This window comes from Diachasma alloeum, unplaced genomic scaffold (assembly GCF_001412515.2).
Source record: "Diachasma alloeum isolate Michigan unplaced genomic scaffold, Dall2.0 Dall_scaffold_00269, whole genome shotgun sequence".
NCBI lineage: Eukaryota > Metazoa > Arthropoda > Insecta > Hymenoptera > Braconidae > Diachasma > Diachasma alloeum.
This window is the reverse complement of record NW_021680408.1, coordinates 278,738-299,755: the sequence shown is the minus strand read 5'-3', so window position 1 is coordinate 299,755 and position 21,018 is coordinate 278,738. Positions and strand designations below refer to the sequence as shown.

The 21,018-nt window shown below is 34.3% G+C and overlaps 2 protein-coding genes across 2 annotated transcripts; both read left to right on the top strand.

The window, feature by feature from the left end:
- Nucleotides 1-1,765: 1,765 nt before the first annotated feature.
- On the top strand, nt 1,766-9,245 carry LOC107037651 (peptide methionine sulfoxide reductase). Its single transcript, XM_015256304.1, has 5 exons — nt 1,766-2,061; nt 2,148-2,337; nt 4,301-4,421; nt 4,890-5,026; nt 8,579-9,245. The coding sequence occupies exons 2-5, from the start codon at nt 2,180-2,182 to the stop codon at nt 8,814-8,816; spliced, it is 654 nt and encodes a 217-aa protein (XP_015111790.1). The 5' UTR covers nt 1,766-2,061; nt 2,148-2,179; the 3' UTR covers nt 8,817-9,245.
- A 1,850-nt stretch (nt 9,246-11,095) lies between these two features.
- On the top strand, nt 11,096-16,981 carry LOC107037669. The gene is made up of 6 exons (XM_015256328.1): nt 11,096-11,268; nt 11,388-11,512; nt 12,938-13,249; nt 14,624-14,711; nt 15,499-15,634; nt 15,720-16,981. Exons 1-6 carry the CDS (start codon nt 11,229-11,231, stop codon nt 15,928-15,930), a joined length of 912 nt encoding a protein of 303 aa, XP_015111814.1. The 5' UTR covers nt 11,096-11,228; the 3' UTR covers nt 15,931-16,981.
- The last annotated feature ends 4,037 nt before the right edge of the window (nt 16,982-21,018 follow it).

Sequence of the window (21,018 nt, the reverse complement as noted above, 5' to 3'; positions counted from 1 at the left end):
AGGGATATAAATATCCGATACATTTGGGGGGATTGATACGATGAAAATATTCTTATCTAGGTTTAATTCATAATGAAATTACGGGTGACAGGTGAATGGACTGCATTGTTTTATCTCCGCAGAAATATTTATGAAAATGAAATCTTGGGAAATGAAAATGATATGCAATTTTACAATATTTAGCAGAGTATTGCAAAATATTGTCTGATCGAAGAACAGAATGACCACAATTTCTACTTAAAGTAGCTCTATCCTTACGGTAAATTCAAAGATTATTGAAAATTGCAAAAAATTGCAGAAAACTCGATTGGATTCGGAATTCTACTTTTTTTCTCAATTTAATTATCGTTTTGGTTTTTCAAAAATGAATCTAGGTTTAATTCATAATGAAATTACGGGTCGCCAGGTGAATCGACTGCATTGTTTTATCTCCGCCGAAATATTCCTGAAAATGAAATCTTGCGAAATTAAAATTATATGCAATTTTACAATATTTAGCAGAGTATTGCAAAATATTGTCTGATCGAAGAACAGAATGACCACAATTTCTACTTAAAGTAGCTCTATCCTTACGGTAAATTCAAAGATTATTGAAAATTGCAAAAAATTGCAGAAAACTCGATTGGATTCGGAATTCTACTTTTTTTCTCAATTTAATTATCGTTTTGGTTTTTCAAAAATGAATCTAGGTTTAATTCATAATGAAATTACGGGTCGCCAGGTGAATCGACTGCATTGTTTTATCTCCGCAGAAATATTTATGAAAATGAAATCTTGGGAAATGAAAATTATATGCAATTTTACAATATTTAGCAAAGTATTGCAAAATATTGTCTGATCGAAAATTCAAAGATTATTGAAAACTGCAAAAAAATTGCAGAAAACTCGATTAGATTCGGAATTCTAATTTTTTTCTCAATTTAATTATGGTTTTAGTTTTTCAAAGATGAAATGTTAAAAAATCAGGATTTAATCCAGTGTCTTTGTGAAAATCAACATTTCCATTGTAATCAAAGAGTAAAATCTGAATTTTTTTTCATTAGATGTGAAAAAATCGAGAATTTTTTTGACACCTCATAAAAAATAATCCACCGTTTTGCAAACAAGTTTTATTATTTATTTATAAGAGGGAAATGTTTGAAAAAATATAAATATTTTGTTAGTTATAGTTTTTCTATTAAATTTTTTCGTCCGTGCGAATTGTGAGTTCCCGTAATTTTTACTGAACATTTCTCTCGGAGTTCAAAAAAATCAATTTTCTCTTCAATTTTCTCGTCAATTTTGGCTAAACATCCTCAACAAGAGATTCACAATAGAGTTTGAAAAATAGAATACATGGGAAAAACCAAAAGGAGAAAATATTGGGATCCGAGGGAAATAATTGGAAACCACGAATGGAAACATCAGTAATAGCTTTAATATTAATTTCACGAAGTTTACATCAATGCATGAAAGACACCAATAAAACTAAAATAATTGTTTTCAAACATCAGACAACCCTAGTTATAAAACCGATAAGATAACGATGCAGAAACGATGAAAGTCACGGTCATAAAGTTGCACCGTCTCCTCCTCAAGTGCATATTTTAATTTACAATCGTGACAGTCTATTTATACAATTGTTTATTTTTGCACATCCATCGGATTTTCAAAGACGAGGAAACGAGTGCACGAGACTGTTTCAATCCGTTTTCGCGGGGAACTTTTGTTCTTTTTATCTTTTGCGAAATGAGACAGGTGGGGGAGGGAGGGAGGGGGGCGAACCTGTTCGTAATTGGTGCGCCCAGGCGAATTTTGGTGTTACCGAGAAAAACGTTTGACGAATAATTACGCCACGAAGTTGGATCGTGAAGAGGATGATGAAGGAGGAGGATGAGGAAGACGAGTGATTGGTCTCACTCGACGACTACATTGAGAGAAGGAAGGGGAGGGCCTCGATGTGACATAAAAACTGGGGCTGAGGAGTTTGACAGTCAGTTTCGATCATCACGGAGGTCCCGAAGGTTCTCTTCAGAGGCTTCAGCCGACAGTCCAAAGTCTTCGGTGGAAATTTATTTATTTGTGAGTATCTCGAGGGCTCGACAGACTCCTGAGTATATTTATTCACTCGTTCATTGCTCGAATAAGATGGGATTAATTTGCTGCAGATTTTTCGTCGAATTTTATTGGGAGAAGAGAGATGCCGGGACAAGTGGAGGAGCAGAAAGTGAAACGCGCGACATTTGGCATGGGTTGTTTCTGGGCAGGTGATGCACTGTTCGGGGCAACACCTGGTGTTGTTAGAACGTGCGTTGGGTATGCGGGGGGCAGCAAACCTTCGCCAACTTATAAGAATATGTAAGTGTTGAATGCAAATATTCGTTTGACTAGATTATATTATTTTATATTAATTTATTTTATTGTTTTCTTTCCAATTTTTCTTCGCGGTTAGATTAAATTGAATTTAGTGGATTCTATTCCCATTGTAGTGTACAAATTGTGGGAACAGTTTTTCTCATTTTCAAATGAAGAGATATTTGTGTTAAATAATATCAGTATAATATAATAATTCCTCTCGATGAAATCAGATCATGAAAATGAAATTTTTCGTGCAGGGAGAGATGATCAGCAAGAAAATAAAAGAAAACGATTTTTTATTTTTCTGAAAAATTTCAAGACTGTTTTTTTTAATGACGAAAAAATATCAATATGTTTCCTTTTTATGATTTAATTTCAATGGAAGAAAGTGAAAAAAAGAACAGAGATACGTGATCAGCAAGAAAATAAAAATTTCGATTTTTCAACGTCTCCGGAAAGTTTTTAAATTGATATATTTTTTCAAATAATCAAAGAATACCCATCAATTCAATTTCTAAATTGAATTTAGTGGATTCTATTCCCATTGTAGTGTACAAATTGTGGGAACAGTTTTTCTCATTTTCAAATGAAGAGATATTTGTGTTAAATAATATCAGTATAATATAATAATTCCTCTCGATGAAATCAGATCATGAAAATGAAATTTTTCGTGCAGGGAGAGATGATCAGCAAGAAAATAAAAGAAAACGATTTTTTATTTTTCTGAAAAATTTCAAGACTGTTTTTTTTAATGACGAAAAAATATCAATATGTTTCCTTTTTATGATTTAATTTCAATGGAAGAAAGTGAAAAAAAGAACAGAGATACGTGATCAGCAAGAAAATAAAAATTTCGATTTTTCAACGTCTCCGGAAAGTTTTTAAATTGATATATTTTTTCAAATAATCAAAGAATACCCATCAATTCAATTTCTAAATTGAATTTAGTGGATTCTATTCCCATTGTAGTATACAAATTGTGGGAACAGTTTTTCTCATTTTCAAATGAAGAGATATTTGTGTTAAATAATATCAGTATAATATAATAATTCCTCTCGATGAAATCAGATCATGAAAATGAAATTTTTCGTGCAGGGAGAGATGATCAGCAAGAAAATAAAAGAAAACGATTTTTTATTTTTCTGAAAAATTTCAAGACTGTTTTTTTTTTTAATGACGAAAAAATATCAATATGTTCCCTTTTGTTCCCAGAAAGTGAAAAAAAGAACAGAGATACGTGATCAAAGATGAAAGCGATAGCAAGAAATAAAAATAAAGAAAATCTAAAACAATGAGTTGGAAAGAAATTGATTCAATTCAAGCAACTAAAATAGGCTATGAATAATATACAATGCAAAAAATAAGCAAAATGACCGTTCGGAAGCATATTGCTAATTTATTAGCAAAAATAACTTGGGGAGAATAGGGTAAAATGGACATTTTAGACTTTTTTTAAATTGTGCATAACTCAGAAACAAATTTATCCATTGAGTTCAGGTTAGGCTCGTCACAAAGGGAAAGAATTGTTCCTTGTATTGAAAGAAAAATTATTAAATTTCTTCGACATTTCAACCCCTCATTAACAGTTTAAAAAAAGTCAAGTGTCCGTTTTACCCCAACCTCCCCTATACTATACGCAATACAGGAGCAACTTCTCACTTGTTTTAGAGACATTGAATATTTGAATATTTCTCAGTCTTCACGAAAGAAATATTTACGAAATTTGGTGATTTTGTAGTGAAAAAATGAGAATTTAGTCTGATAATTTCAGGAGAATGAAAACTTCAATTCGTCGAGACGTGTATTTTTTTCGAACATGAACCATGAACAATATTTCATTTATAAAATCCATAAATATGAGTATCCCCACTGGTACCAAAAATTCTCTCCCATTAGTTTTCAATTTTAATCGAAAAGCCTCGTGTGAATTGAAATCTTACAAACAAAATAATCTCGTTCACAGAGGTGATCACACTGAGGTCATCGACATCGAGTACAACCCATCAGTGATCTCCTTAAATCAGTTACTTAGCTTGTTTTGGAACAACCACGAGTACGGTCTCACAACGAAGATCAAGGCCCAGGTAATTCATAACTCCACATTCCGCATGTCGTAGTTATGCTAATTATTTCCTGTTCACGTGTATGTCGACGAGAGCCATCAGCAGCGATCTCATTATATAATCGATCTATAAATAATGACGCGCACGACGTGACTCGACTGTTGTGATGAAATAGTGATTAATTCAATAGCGAAGTTGTAAAACGGTTTACGTCGACTTATCTCCGACTTGAGATTTTGATGAATATTTCCGAATCTAAGCGAGATAGCAAAATTTTCGTTATTACATTTGTTGTAGCTCTCAATCGGCTCTACAAAAAAGGTTATAACAACAATTCTGCTAGCTCCCTTAGATTCCGAGATATTCATCGAAAACTGGTCAATAGTCAGAATTGATTGGACCGTTTTACCACTTCGCTACTGAACTCGTCTGGGAATCGAGCTCAACGGTTTATGCGTAATTGTAAATATCCGGTATTTGTGCTTTCAGTATGCATCGTTGATTCTTTATCACGGTGAGGAGCAGAAGGCGATAGCCGAGAAGTCTCGCATTCATGAGCAACGAGAGCGTGGGGAACATTTGACCACTGATATCAAGGCTTTTGAGAAGTTCTATCCCGCTGAAGAGTGAGTATTTTTCAGCTATTGGGGAGGGTGGGGTAAAATGGACACTTTTGTCATTCTCCCAATGTTCATAAGTCAGAAATAATTCAGTAGCGAAGTGGTAAAACGGTAGAAGTCAATTTCACTATTGACCAGTTTTCAATGAATATCTCGGAATCTAAGGAAGATGGCAAAATTATTGTTATAACCTTTTTTGTAGACCCGATTGAGAGCTACAACAAATGTGATTACGAAAATTTCGCTATCTCCTTTAGATTTCGAGATATTGATCGAAAACTGGTCAATAGTCAAAATTGACTCATCTCCTTTTACCACTTCGCTACTCAATTGACGTGAGCATTTCGTATGTCGTAACTAATGCATGCAGATGAACTCAGCTCATCCAATCTGAGGGAAGACTCATAACTTTCGCAAAAAAAACACAATTCAGTAGCGAAGTGGTAAAACGGTAGAAGTCAATTTCACTATTGACCAGTTTTCAATGAATATCTCGGAATCTAAGGGAGATAGCAAAATTATTGTTATAACCTTTTTTGTAGACCCGATTGAGAGCTACAACAAATGTGATTACGAAAATTTCGCTATCTCCTTTAGATTTCGAGATATTGATCGAAAACTGGTCAATAGTCAAAATTGACTTATCTCCTTTTACCACTTCGCTACTCAATTGACGTGAGCATTTCGTATGTCGTAACTAATGCATGCGGATGAACTCAGCTCATCCAATCTGAGGGAAGACTCATAACTTTCGCAAAAAAAACACAATTCAGTAGCGAAGTGGTAAAACGGTAGAAGTCAATTTCACTATTGACCAGTTTTCAATGAATATCTCGGAATCTAAGGAAGATGGCAAAATTATTGTTATAACCTTTTTTGTAGACCCGATTGAGAGCTACAACAAATGTGATTACGAAAATTTCGCTATCTCCTTTAGATTTCGAGATATTGATCGAAAACTGGTCAATAGTCAAAATTGACTTATCTCCTTTTACCACTTCGCTACTCAATTGACGTGAGCATTTCGTATGTCGTAACTAATGCATGCGGATGAACTCAGCTCATCCAATCTGAGGGAAGACTCATAACTTTCGCAAAAAAAACACAATTCAGTAGCGAAGTGGTAAAACGGTAGAAGTCAATTTCACTATTGACCAGTTTTCAATGAATATCTCGGAATCTAAGGAAGATGGCAAAATTATTGTTATAACCTTTTTTGTAGACCCGATTGAGAGCTACAACAAATGTAATTACGAAAATTCCGCTATCTCCCTTAAATTCGGAAATATCCCTCAAAAACTCAACTGGGAGATAAGTCGACTTGAACCGTTTTACCACTTCGCTACTGAATTGTATTTTCCGGAGAAAAAAAATCACTCCATTCCATCGAAAATTAAATGAACTATTGAAAAAAAAAGATTGAAATAGGATATTGGGCATACCTACAGATAACTCCGATCTGAATTGTCACCTGTCCCGAGAAAACCGAAGACTCAGTATCGGATGATTTATTTGATAACTGCGGAAATGATTTGAAGTACCGCTAGCTAAATTACTCAAGCAGATTACTGTCATCGTTCACTGAGATAAAGTGTGAGTGTCTAGTTATCGAGACATTGACATTCTGTCTGGCGTCTCTTATCAGGCGCCTCAGGCACCATCTCAACTATTCTATGGAGTTGTCACTTCCGTTGACGAGGGTTTGATTTATGATGGTACTGTTAGAAATTTTGGTCCTTGAATTCTTTGGGTTCTGTGGATTCTACGATTTCATTAGTCAATTATTTTTCATTATATTCCATAACATGGCATTATACTATATTCTATTATCATTATTGTGTGGGACATCAGACGTTCGTGATCATTCACATACGAATCAATTCCACAGGAGAACCTGTCGAGAGAAATAAAATTTAGTAGAAAAAAATTATAAAATTCAGGCCGCGGAATTTCTATTAAAAAATGCTTTAATAGAATTTTTTATCAGTTTTTTGTGCGTCATTTCCTCTACAAGATAATTCTAATAATGTAATAATAATAATCATTGGAATAATCTAGTCTAACAGTCATTTAGACTAGAATAAATACCTACGAAATAAGAATTCGTCAAGCTAATGAAATGTCGAATTTAAATTTCAGTTACCATAAAAAATATCGTTTGAGATCCCACCCCTGGCAATTCAGTAGCGAAGTGGTAAAACGGTAGAAGTTAATTTTGACTATTGGCCAGTTTTCAATGAATATCTCGGAATCTAAGAGAGATAGCAAAATTTTTGTGACAACCTTTTTTGTAGACCCGATTGAAAGCTACAACAAATGTTGTTACGAAAATTTCGCTATCTCTTTTAGATTTCGAGATATTGATTGAAAACTGATCAATAGTCAAAATAGTCAAAATAATTATAGAATTCATGCTGCGGAATTTCTATTAAAAAATGCTTTAATAGAATTTTTTATCAGTTTTTTGTGCGTCATTTCCTCTACAAGATAATTCTAATAATGTAATAATAATAATCATTGGAATAATCTAGTCTAACAGTGATTTAGACTAGAATAAATACTTACGAAATAAGAATTAGTCAAGTTAATGAAATGTCGAATTTAAATTTCAATTACCACCAAAAATATCGTTTGAGATCCTACCCCTGGCAATTCAGTAGCGAAGTGGTAAAACGGTAGAAGTTAATTTTGACTATTGGCCAGTTTTCAATGAATATCTCGGAATCTAAGAGAGATAGCAAAATTTTTGTGGCAACCTTTTTTGTAGACCCGATTGAAAGCTACAACAAATGTTATTACGAAAATTTCGCTATCTCTTTTAGATTTCGAGATATTGATTGAAAACTGATCAATAGTCAAAATAGTCAAAATAATTATAGAATTCATGCTGCGGAATTTCTATTAAAAAATGCTTTAATAGAATTTTTTATCAGTTTTTTGTGCGTCATTTCCTCTACAAGATAATTCTAATAATGTAATAATAATAATCATTGGAATAATCTAGTCTAACAGTGATTTAGACTAGAATAAATACTTACGAAATAAGAATTAGTCAAGTTAATGAAATGTCGAATTTAAATTTCAATTACCACCAAAAATATCGTTTGAGATCCTACCCCTGGCAATTCAGTAGCGAAGTGGTAAAACGGTAGAAGTTAATTTTGACTATTGACCAGTTTTCAATGAATATCTCGGAATCTAAGAGAGATAGCAAAATTTTTGTGACAACCTTTTTTGTAGACCCGATTGAAAGCTACAACAAATGTTGTTACGAAAATTTCGCTATCTCTTTTAGATTTCGAGATATTGATTGAAAACTGGTCAATAGTCAAAATAGTCAAAATAATTATAGAATTCATGCTGCGGAATTTCTGTTAAAAAATGCTTTAATAGAATTTTTTATCAGTTTTTTGTGCGTCATTTCCTCTACAAGATAATTCTAATAATGTAATAATAATAATCATTGGAATAATCTAGTCTAACAGTGATTTAGACTAGAATAAATACTTACGAAATAAGAATTAGTGAAGCTAATGAAATGTCGAATTTAAATTTCAGTTACCACCAAAAATATCGTTTGAGATCCCACCCCTGGCTCCTCGAGTCCCTCGGCCTCACCTCGGACGAGCTAATCATAACATCTCCCCTAGCTGCCAAACTGAACGGTTATGTAGCTGGTGCAGCAACCCTAGAGCAATTCGAGAGTGACCCTTTGTGCAAGGGTCTCAATGAGAAACAGTATCAGTATTTGAAGAAGTGCATCATCGAGACTCAAGGGGCCGGCCTTTACTGCTAGCTCCACGAGAGAAAAAAATAAGAAGAGAAAACTGTGGACTCAACTGATGCAATCATCGACAGAGTTTAAAATGTATATTCATTATCATTCTTTTAAATCCAGTTTCACATCACTCAAAATATTCCAGGGGAGATTTATAATGTTTGAGAAAGGCTGTGAAAACAAGAATATTGAAAATTTATCAGACGCATTCTCCCTTCCTTTGCTGAAGATTAACGACTCTTTGGTTTAAACAATTACTCATTCATTAATACCCGTTCGTGTCATTATTTTTATCGTTTTGTTAACGTTGAAGTTGTTCTTAGTCTTTAGGTGAATTATCTCGGAAGAATAACAGTAATTAGGATTTAATCAAGCCTGTGTATTATTAGGTGAATTTTTACTCAACTTTGTGAATAAATTCTACAATAAAAATAATGGAGCTGTTAATTCCCTACATTACTTTATTGAAATCTTTGCTGTGTTTGCCGGAGAAACCCAATTTGCTCGTGCGATAAAGGCGGCTGTAAATTATATGTCGCACGTGACAGCGTAATTGCAGGTGTAAAGTTGTTGCAGAGGCAATTTAGAGTTTAACAGGGGGATTTGAAAAAGTGTAAAAGTTCAATCGCTGGTGATGTTTGGAGGAATACGGGAGATTAAGGGATCAGAATTTTTTGTATTGACTCAATTTACATTTGCCCTCATACGAAAATTCAATTGCTTAAGGTGAAGAGTAATAATAATTAATAATCGTGAATTTTCCTTCTAAACAATATGAATTTCTCCAGTTTCTCTCTGAATTTGTTGTTCAAAGTCATGAGAGTTGAATATTAAGGTCCGGTCTGTGCGGGTAGTAACTTTTTTTGTAACTTCCCTCCTCCCCCGTGTTTTGCGGCCGACTCCGAAGCTTCATATCAAAATTTGCACAATTTCAAAATTGCAGGTGTAAAGCAGGGATATTAAATTTCTGTAATATTACAAGGATTTGACCCTTACATTATTGAAGGTTTAAAATATGTTGATTCAATTTTTCGAATAATATAATATTAATAATCTGATTTTTTACGAATAATGATATATTTAAAATTTGTTAATATGAAACTGTAAATTTACTACTAAATGAATAATTCAAATTTCTTGAAAGGGGATTTTCAATTACACAAGTAATCATAAATTTTCCTACTTCGATTATTCGTTGATAAAATAGTTGAAAATTTGAATATTTGAATTGATGATATTTAAGTGCACAAAAAATCAGTTCCGTAAAATTTCCTACAACCACATTTCGCTCCGGAATTACGGAAAAGATACGTAATTTTTATTGAATATTTCTCTCCGTGTATTTGATTTGTGAATTTTCTATCCTATTCTAGGATAAAATTGAATTTGTCGATTTCCCCATTACCATAAATGAATAACGAACGGATCTGCTCTATCAACGATCCACGCAGAGGAAACCTGAGGTACCAACGTCACTGCGATCACAGATGGCGCAGAATGTTCCAATCGCGGAATTCATCTTCGAAATATTCGAATTTAAATTAATCTCACCACTCCGACATCTTCCGTAAAACATTCAACCACTCTATCAATTACGCCGAAACAAAGAGTATTTTACGTTTATAAAAAATACGAAAACATCATCATAATTTACGACGATTTTGAGCGTAATTTACGATTCCGAAATAGTAAATTACGTTTATGAAACCCTAATTTACGTTTATAATTGTTGTAAATTACGATTTATAATCGTCGTAATTTACGATTTCGCGATCGAAAATTAAATTCTCAAAAATACAAAAAAATCATCGTAATTTACGACAATTTTGAGCGTAATTTACGCCCCAAGTTCAAGCGTAAAAGACGACTTCTCAAACGCAATTTACGTTTAGGTTTTTTTGTGCGCCCGTATGAAAAAATCGTATAGAAATTTTCCATACGAATTATTTCGACTCATAAATGTTTCCATAAATTTTTGTTTGCATACGAAAGATGTCCAAACACTCCAGAGAAAAACGTAGAGAAATGTCGCAGGTCCATACAAAAAATTTCTCTACATGTGGCAGTGGGTCGTAGAGGATCAAACCTATGGAAATCGTCCAGATATAATTTCTATGAAAATATCCGTACAGAAATATCCGAATATCACATACGAAAATCCTATAGCAATTCTGTAGGCGATCCATGCAGAAAATTTCTATACGATTTTTTCATACGCGATCTGGCGCATGGCTAAGACACACATTTCTATTGATCGACTGCGCGATTCGCTCCTCCACCATGGAACTTCTCTCCCCTCTCACAATATCAGCGTTCTCTCTAGCACGGTGAAATCCTACTGTCAAAGGACTGTCAAGTGTGTAGAAAAACGACTCCTGCAGGTCCCACCGTCATCCTCGCCTCCTGCACTGGTGTTCTCGATAAATCATCATGATTCACTCAATCATTTCCAGAAAATTCGTCATTCTCTGTGAGTAATTAGATTTTCTTATCGTTCGAAGGATTGTCGAAGAAAAATCACGAGGGAAATCCTGGATAAAAGATTTTCTACTCTGAATTGACTCACAACTTATTAAATTTTCATTCAAGGGTGCCTCTTCTCCACTACCCTCAGCGTACCCTCATCATCGCCGAAGAAAAGTTACGACGAATTATACACGACGAGTAGACCCAGCAGGACAATCGTAGAATTGAAAATTACTCCCCGGCCAATAGTAAGTTGAATGAAAAAATACTGGAGAAATGTCACACCTAAAACCGCCACTTCTGTGCCAACTACGGAAATCGGAATCGCTTGCTCAAGACATGCAAGTGAATGAAATTGCAGTTGAATTTTCACTTTGAAAAGTAATAGAAGAAGAGGACACAGTTGTCAGACTACATAGGGACAATCGACACCCCGTGGACTCTCTCCCTATTACCTCACTCGCACGTCACGAGTTTACTCAGATGCTACTGCTCCCATTCACCTGTTCGTGAGTGGGCTATGACCACACCTACACATTCCACGAAATGTGATATGCTAAGTACCGAGCCTCCGTATTGGTTTTCTAAGGGTGCAAGTTATTCCAACAGTAAATTGAATTAAATAAACATCATGCGATGTTGTTGACTCTTGAGGTCAATTCCAGATGGGTTCGTGGATTAGTTCAAGGATTAATGATGAACTTCAGGGGTTGCCATATCCATTAAATTCAGGGGTTGCCGTATCCAATAATTCAGTAGTGAAGTGGTAAAACGGTATAAGTCAATTTTTTTTATTAACGCCTCTGGATCCAGGGATGGGTCCATTCGGCTTAAAAAAAAAATTAGTACATCATTTAGTACAACGAGTCTTGTTTTAGCATATTTTATACTTTGATTTTGCAATTTTTCAAAAACTTGGAAATACATTTGATATCTTTGTAATTCATGACATTGAGAATTTTTTGTATAAGTCAATTTTGACTATTGACCAGTTTTCAACAAATATCTCGGAATCTAAGCGAGATGGCAAAATTTTTGTTATACCCTTTTTTGTAGAGTCGATTGAGAGCTATAACAAATCAGTAGTGAAGCGGTAAACCGAGTTAAGTCGATTTTGACTATTAGCCAGTTTTTGCTGAATATCTCGGAATCTAAGAGAGATAGCAAAATTTTTCTCATGACCTTTTTTATAACGCTCTATTGGCTCTACAAAAAAGGTCATGACAAAAATCTTTCTATCTCTTTTAGATTCCGAGATATTCGTCAAAAACTAGCCAATAGTCAAAAACGACTTAACCCGGTTTACCGCTTCGCTACTGAAATGTAATTACGAAAATTTCGCTATCTCCGTTAGATTCAGAAATATTCCTCAAAAACTCAACTGGGAGATAAGCTGACTTAAACCGGTTTACCACTTCGCTACTGAATTTTACTAGAAGAAATTTCAAGAGGAAAATTCAACCAAAAAACTTGAAATCTATTGACTTTTTCCTATCGAATATCTAATAGAATCTGCGCAAAAAAAAAACGATTCCACCGAGAATTCCCTCGAATTTCAATGGAATTTTTGTTTTTATTAGGATTTCAATGGAATTCCCATAGAATTTCCAGAGAATCAATAGAATGTTCAAGCGAATTCGCAAATTCGTTCAATATCAATTCGTTTCTTTCAGCCGAAGAGTATGGGCTTATTGAAGACTACAACCGGTGAGACTTCGACTACCACAGCAGCCCCGCAAGCTCCCAAAATATTGTCGGGAGGTCCAGTCCTTTATAGGCTCAATAGCCCCGATGGACGTGCATGTATTCTGCTTCAAGTGGATGCACTTGTTTCTGCCAAGTATCGCACAACCTTTGGCGACGAGCGCACCGCAAATATTTATGTACCAGATGATGCCACTGTCACTGGAAACTGTGAGAAGGAGAACTTTGTCACTATGTCACTCAAGTGGGATGCTTATGTGTTATCCTGGAGCTTTGCTAAGGTTGGTTCATCTCCTTTCTTCCCCTGAGGGGAGGTTCACCTCGGGAAAAAATCCTTTGCATTTTTCAAGAAAAGAACTTCAAAAACACAAAATATATTCCCCACGAATATATTACAGATCGAAACGTTGGAATTGAATCTAAAAAATCATGAAAACAATAAATGCTTGAGGATTTAACGATTATGCGGCCTAATGGGTTGAAACCCCCCACGAATTTCATTATATATTCTACTTCTTCATTGAATAATTTTGTTGTTAAAAGAAAATGAACTTTAGTCGAATATCTATGCGTATTATAAAAATCCAAATTGACTTCTGATGATAAAAATTTGGTACTCGAAATTAAGACTTCAAAATTAAGAATTACAAGGGTCTTGAGGGTTTAGAATAAGGGTTATGAGGGTCAGAATAAGGGTCATAAGGGTCACGAGGGCTAGGATATGGGTCACGCGGGTCAGATTAAAGGTCACAAGGGTAGAATAAGGGTACAAATAGGGGTGACAAGGGTCAGATTAAGGCTTATATGGGTCAGGTTAAGGGTCACAAGGTTAAGGGTCATATTGAGGGTCCGAATAAGGTTAACAAGGATCAAAATAAGGATCATGGGCGTCATATGCGGATCATATGTGGGTCTAATAATCTCATATGTGGAAATAAGAATTATGAGGGTCAGAATAAGGGTCATAAGGGTCATGAGGGCTAGGATATGGGTCACACGGGTCAGATTAAAGGTCACAAGGGTAGAATAAGGGTACAAATAGGGGTGACAAGGGTCAGATTAAGGCCTATATGGGTCAGGTTAAGGGTCACAAGATTAAGGGTCAGATTGAGGGTCCGAATAAGGTCAACAAGGGTCAGAATAAGGATCATGGGCGTCATATGGGGAGCATATGCGGATAATATGTGAGTCTAATAATCTCATATGTGGGAATAAGGGTCGTGAAGGTCAGAATAAGGGTCATAAAAGTCGGAATAAGGGTCATGAGGGTCAGAATAAGGGTTACGAGGGTACAATAAGGGTCCAAATAGGAGCCACAAGGGTCAGATTAAGGCCCATTTGGTCAGGTTAATGGTCACAAGAGTAAGGGTCAGATTGAGGGTCCGAATAAGGTCAACAAGGGTCAGAATAAGGATCATGGGCGTCCTATGGGGATCATATGGGGGTTAGCGAGCGAAGCGAGCGGGGAGTGTAGCCCCCTAATCCGTAAAATAAAAAGTTAAATTTTATGAAGTCAACAATTAGAATGTTTCTGAAACGCCATCCTATTTTCATTGAAAAAAATAAATTCATCAGGCATAGAACATTTCAAACAGTTTCACTGAAGTCATAACTCAGAATATAAACGGTGTAAATAATCCTCCATTTGTTTCCAGACTCCGGGGGGTGAGAGGTGGTATGTCGATAAAATCGAGTTGACTTATAACTCCAGTGACCGCCACTTCGAGCATATCGATCAACCCAGTAAGTTGAATAGATCTCAGGCGGGATCGTATGAGTGAGCTTGAATGAAAAATTTGGGTTTCAGATCTATCGACGATTTTTAATTCAGTAGCGAAGTGGTAAAGCGGTTTAAGTCGACTCATCTCCCAGTTGAGTTTTGGAGGAATATTTCCGAATCTAAGGGAGATAGCGAAATTTTTGTAATTACATTTGTTGTAGCTCTCAATCGGCTCTACAAGAAAGGTTATAACAAAAATTTTGCTATCTCCCTTAGATTCCGAGATATTCATTGAAAACTGTTCAATAGTCAAAATTGACTTGTACTGTTTAACCACTTCGCTACTGAATTACTTTCTAAATCACCTGATTTCTTTATGATTTCTACTGATTTCCGGTGATTTCTAGAAGTCATTAGCAATCGCTACCGGAAATGGTAATCACTTGATTTTCAGTGATTTTTGGTGATTTCTTCCTTGAGTTCCAATCAAGTGATCCGTTTCCTGAGTACCCGGAGTGCTAGATTTTTCTATCATTTTTCCATGTGATAACACTACAAATATTAATGTCTGAATTTCACACACTTTTTGTGGACCTTTTTCAGGCACTACAAAACGCCTGAATGAAATGAAAATTCGTCTGAATTTCAGACATGAATTAAGATGTTTGGGCGCCTGTTCGTCTGAAATTTAGACAGTTTCATTCAGACGTTTTTGAGTGTCTGAAAAATGTCTCCAAAAGGTGTGGGAAATTTAGACATTCGTTTTTGCTGTGAATGCCAATGGTCAAATACCCCCTTTTAAAATTGCAGAAAAAACAGTTCGACTCAGTACCAATCAGAAATACAATCCAACGCTGTTTCCAACCCCCGTTGGGAAGTCCTTCACCTGCGAGGAGATTGATCTTCCCCTTTCAGATGGAAAAAATAATGCCACCCTTGAACTGAGGTAATTGATACTTGAATTGCAAAAGTTTACACTCCCAGCAATGGAACTGTAATGGAATTTTAAAGTAAATAATTACTTGCCACAGAGAAATACAACTGCAGCCATTCAAGTTCAAGACTAACGACTTTGCCGAGTCTTTTTCCTGCAAATCATTGAGCGCACGAGCCGGGAGGGATGAGACAGCACCGGTGGCTGTTGGATCGACCCTGGCCGCTGCGGTACTCTTAACTATCACTGGCTATGCTGGATGGCGATACTTCAAAATTAAAAAGGTCAAGTACGATACGATGGAGTAAATTTTTACTGTTAAAACTCAACGGAACAGACGTCAAAATGAGATACTAAATTCCTAAAATTCTTGGCCTTAGTTTTAATCGACATAGAATTCATATAGATTTTCGAATACAACTGAATATTAGGACTATGTGGACTTATGGATAAAAATCATACTTCAACTGCTCGTTGAATTCAAAATTGTCAACATTAAAATAAGAAATTACACTGAAATGAAAGAATTTTCATTATGCGAATCGTCAGTGGTTCGAGTTGAGAAAATTGGTTGTAGTTTCTACTAAGAGTTGCGTTTAAAATTCGTATCTATAAATTAATATTTATAATCCATTAATTTATATCCACGCGACGTTTCTTCCTATTTTCATTCTGATGTGAATACTTTCCACGTTTTGTGAGCATCACAATATGAATTATTATGCCAGTGTAGTTATACGTGCTGCATTAATTATCTATTGTTGTTAGTTTAAATAACTTTTATTTAATGAATTGTTTGGTGGTAATTTTTCTAAATCCCTCAGATCACACATAATGATGAGTTTTTTCTCTTTAGTTGCATTGAATCATCGAATCAATTTTCTATGACATTCTATTTTCCTTTTTTTCTCAATAGTTTTCAATTTTCATAAATAAAATAGTCAATACGATTTAGAACTGATTGGAAAAATTAGTTGCTAATCAACTCTAATTGAAAACATCACATATAATAATATGATTGAAAAGAGTTCTTTAGTTCTCTTGAATTATTGCGTCAATTTTCTATTAAATTCTATTCCTCCTTTTTTGTCAACATTTTTAAAATTTTCATAACTGCACAATAATCATCAATACAAAGTATCTGAAAATTTTTATATTTCGTGGGGCAATGATGAGTTATAAATAATTGAACAATTGAAATTTTTACTAATTACGATGAAAAAATTGGGTATTGTTCAAATTGACCTCTCATCAAACTTCCACCACTTCCGTTTACTAAAACTAGAAAATTTCTCTCATAAAATAGTCAATACGATTTAGAATTGATTGGACAATCCAATTGCCTGAAATCAATTAAATTGTAATTAATTACCAAATAATATTAATTAATGATTAATTATTTTAATTAATTAATTAATTGAAATATTAATAATATCAATTAATATTATTATTAATGACATTAATTGCCTGAAATCAATTAAATACTAATTAATTACCAAATAATATTTATTAATTATTAATTATTTTAATTAATTAATTAATTGAAATATTAATAATATCAATTAATATTATTATTAATGACATTAATTGCCTGAATTCAATTAAATTCTAATCAATTGTCCAATCAACTCTAGTTAAAAACATTGATTCGTTTGTTATAAGCGAAATACAAGAAAATCGCAAACTCCAATGGTTGTATGGATACTAAAAAATATGAAGAACAGTTGTGAACAGACAACGTGCGTACCACGTTTTTTATCATAGTGAACAATCATCAACCCTCTCATGCAAGGACGCCAAAGACAAAATCGATGTGAGTGAAGTAGAATGCGTGTGTTCACAGAGGGAAAAATTTAATAGAAAAACCTATCGAATTCGTTAGAAAATTCTACTGATTTCTATTGAACTGTTCTATTAGTTTTTGGCCGATTCCATTGAAATGTTCAATAGAAAATATTCAGTTGAAAAACTCAATAGAATTCATTTTTCTATATAACTTATTCTATTGAGATATTTTCTAAAGAATTTCCTCGGCTCAAATTTTTCAAGTTTTTTCGTTTGATTTTCTTGATGAGAAGACAAGAAAAATAGAATAAAAAAAACTTGGAAAATTTGAGTTGAGTAAATTCTATAGAAAATATATGAAAAGACTTTTTCTATTGAATGTTTTCTATTGAACATGTCAATAGAATCAGCCAAAAACTAAGAGAAAGTTCAATAGAAATTCAATAGAATTTTCTAACGAATTCGGTAGGTTTTTCTATTAAATATTTTCGCGCGTTTTAGACCGTTGTAGGAAATTCAGGGTGCGCCACAGCCTGAAGGACGAGCACTTCGTGCATGAGGGAGTTGAAGAAAAAATTATTTAGCATCGTCAATATCAGCATATCAAAACACTAATTGTGATGAAAAAAATCTCATTGCCTACGTTTCATCAGGTATGAAATAATGTATTGTACAAGTGCTTAAGTGGCAGTTTTCCATGCGCAAGTAGAGCATATCATGCCCATCACTAGTGTATAAAGTGATATTTTCTGCACTTCGTGATGAACAATGTCGTTCTATTAAATTTTCACTCGTTGGAGGTAACATCATTGAGGCAAAATATGGTTTGACACATGTGCGGCGCTCGTGCACCGATAGAAAGGATTTGTTATTGTTAACGAATGGATTTGGTTGGAGCCGAGGGTCTATCCGGTCTCACCAAATGTTCATTCATTAATAGTTAACGAAATATACTGCACCGATAGAATGCCGCATTTATTCCAAATGAGATTCGTTAACTATTAACGAGTGGTAAAGTTGAATATGACCAAATAAAAATGCAAATATAAAAAATATTCGTTAATTAATAATCAAGTAATATAGTTCAGTAATATGATCGTATTATTTTTGCTCATTTCAATATAGTTAACGAATGGTTCACTTGAAAGGTGAAAGCCGAGTCAAACAAGACTTCTCAATATGCATTCGTTAACTATTAACGAATGAACATTTGGTGAGACCAAATAGGCCCTGGCCTTCAACCAAATCCATTTGCCAACAATAACTAATCCTGTCTATCAGAGCATTCACTTTTTTGGGAGAGAGTAGCCAGATTTTTTTTCTCTTTCTGTCGGGAATGTGTGACGTTTAAAGTCGTGTGAAAGTTTAGCTTTACGCACTTGAATTTGGTTTACGTGGCCCGAAAAAACGAGGACTTTAGATCCGCTGAACATATCCAAAGGGGAGAAACGGTATCCGGTTAATTCATCCCAGGATAATTCATCCCAAACAATTTCATCCCAAGACAAATTCATCCCACGACAGTTTCATTCAATTTTTTTATTATTACTGTTTGGATGAAGAATACGCTTGGCTGAAGCGCGTGACTTATCGGATTAATTTTCAGGTTTTGTACTGATTTTGTAAATTGATGCTGTGGTCTGTTACTTGTGGCCTATCTGGCGAATGTTAGTTGAGATGGATAAGAATGATTTGACCGTTTTTTTGCAATGTTTCCTGTTAATCCGTTGATCGGTTGTGTAAACAATACTACGAGCGAATCGTGAAGTATCTGATTGATTTTGATGTTGTGTTCAGTGCCTTTTTCCTGGGAAAATGAAGTTAATATTTTTCTCTCCCTGAATTATTGTTGTGACCGTGAAAAATTCCATTGGAATTTGATGTTTGGGATGAAATTGTCGTGGGATTAATTTGTTTTGGGATGAATTTATTTGGGGTGAGTTGGCCGGGATGAATTCACCTAGAACCGGAGAAACTATTCAGGTCGATATGGAATCGGTAGAGAATCCAAGCGCTTCCGGTGCGAAAATCTATCGTTTTTTCGCCGAGTCCTATTGACGTCTATCGGAAAGTTCAATAGCGACGAAATATGTAAAAAATGTTCTATTGAGAACTTGTTGACAGAAGGTCAGGCTGGAATGATTCTTCAAAGTTACTCCTTAGATTTTACAATGTTTTTAGAGAATATATTTCCAGCATCTTATTTCACAGAATTTCCTGGCGGAAGCGCTCGCATTTACCGTTGAATTTTTCTTATGCGTGATTATCTGTACAAAAATATCTAACAAACAGTAAACGTATTCATCTCCAAGCGATGTGAATTAATCCCGGAATCAGGGATTTTTGGAGAAATAAAAACACTATGATGTAATTGTCAAGGATACGACGTTTCGCTAAATTCGTACAAGATACTCGACAAAGGTTCTAGAATAGAGTGGGAATGCAGTTGAGATATTGCAGAAATTTTTGGAAACATGCACCTACGATCTAGAACTTAATTGCACATTAATTGAATTTCAAAACGAATGGGCACTCGTTACAGTTCTTAAAAAAAATTAAACGCATTGTTCATAAAACTTGGTAAAATATATATTTTTTTACACGTATTGCACCATGTGTTAACGTCCGTCGACTCACACTTTTTATTGAATTTTACTTCGCTCGCGGATTACGTTTCGAAACGTAATTTTTACGTTTTTTTTCTGGTAATTTTTATTGAATTTTTCTCCCCGTGTGTTAAAAATTGATTTAAAATTCCTTGACAATCAGATCATAATGTTTTCATTTCTCCAAAACTCCCTGACTCCTGGATCAATATAACAAATTGAATAAAGCCCTGTGAGGCAGCTAAGCCGAATGGCTATGAGTCCCTGAAAATTTCTCCAAATATTCATTCCCACACGCATAAAAAGAAATGCCTATAGATGGTGCTTGAAATGACAGACTCGAAACTGTTTTTATCCACTCTATTGTGTTTCTAGAAATATTTATAGAGAAAAAAAGATTCTCATTATCCTATTATTCAATTAATTCAAGAAATTGCAAAAAGAAATGAAATTGCATCTTGAAATCATGTAACGTCGATTCAATTTTTCGAGAGTCAATAAATCTTTGTCAACTCTTCGTGAATGAATAAAATACTCTGTCTACTCACTAAGCTGGTTAAGAAAAACATGTTGAGATTTATTCACTTGGTTAATATCCATGAAAGCAGATGAATGTATATTATACATATGATATCCTCACTATTTTTCCCTCAATTAATTGCGGGGAAAAAACCATCGTTACATTATTCGATGCGTGCAGGTGTGATTAACACGCATAATTATATAATTTTACCTGTTTACATGTACATATTTATTGTCATGAATGAAATATATATTATATATTCGCATAATATATGCGTAAATGATAATTAAAGTATAATATAAACCTCTGTCTTCCAAACGCATAGTAAAGGAGAAGAAGCAAGATTTGAAGAAAAAAAACATTTGAAAATATAATTATTGACATTTGATGAGCGATATACAAGAGAAACATAGTTATGTAAATAATATCAATATTGTGCAGATGGATTATTTCGTGTTTGAAAACAATAAATGGATTGTGGA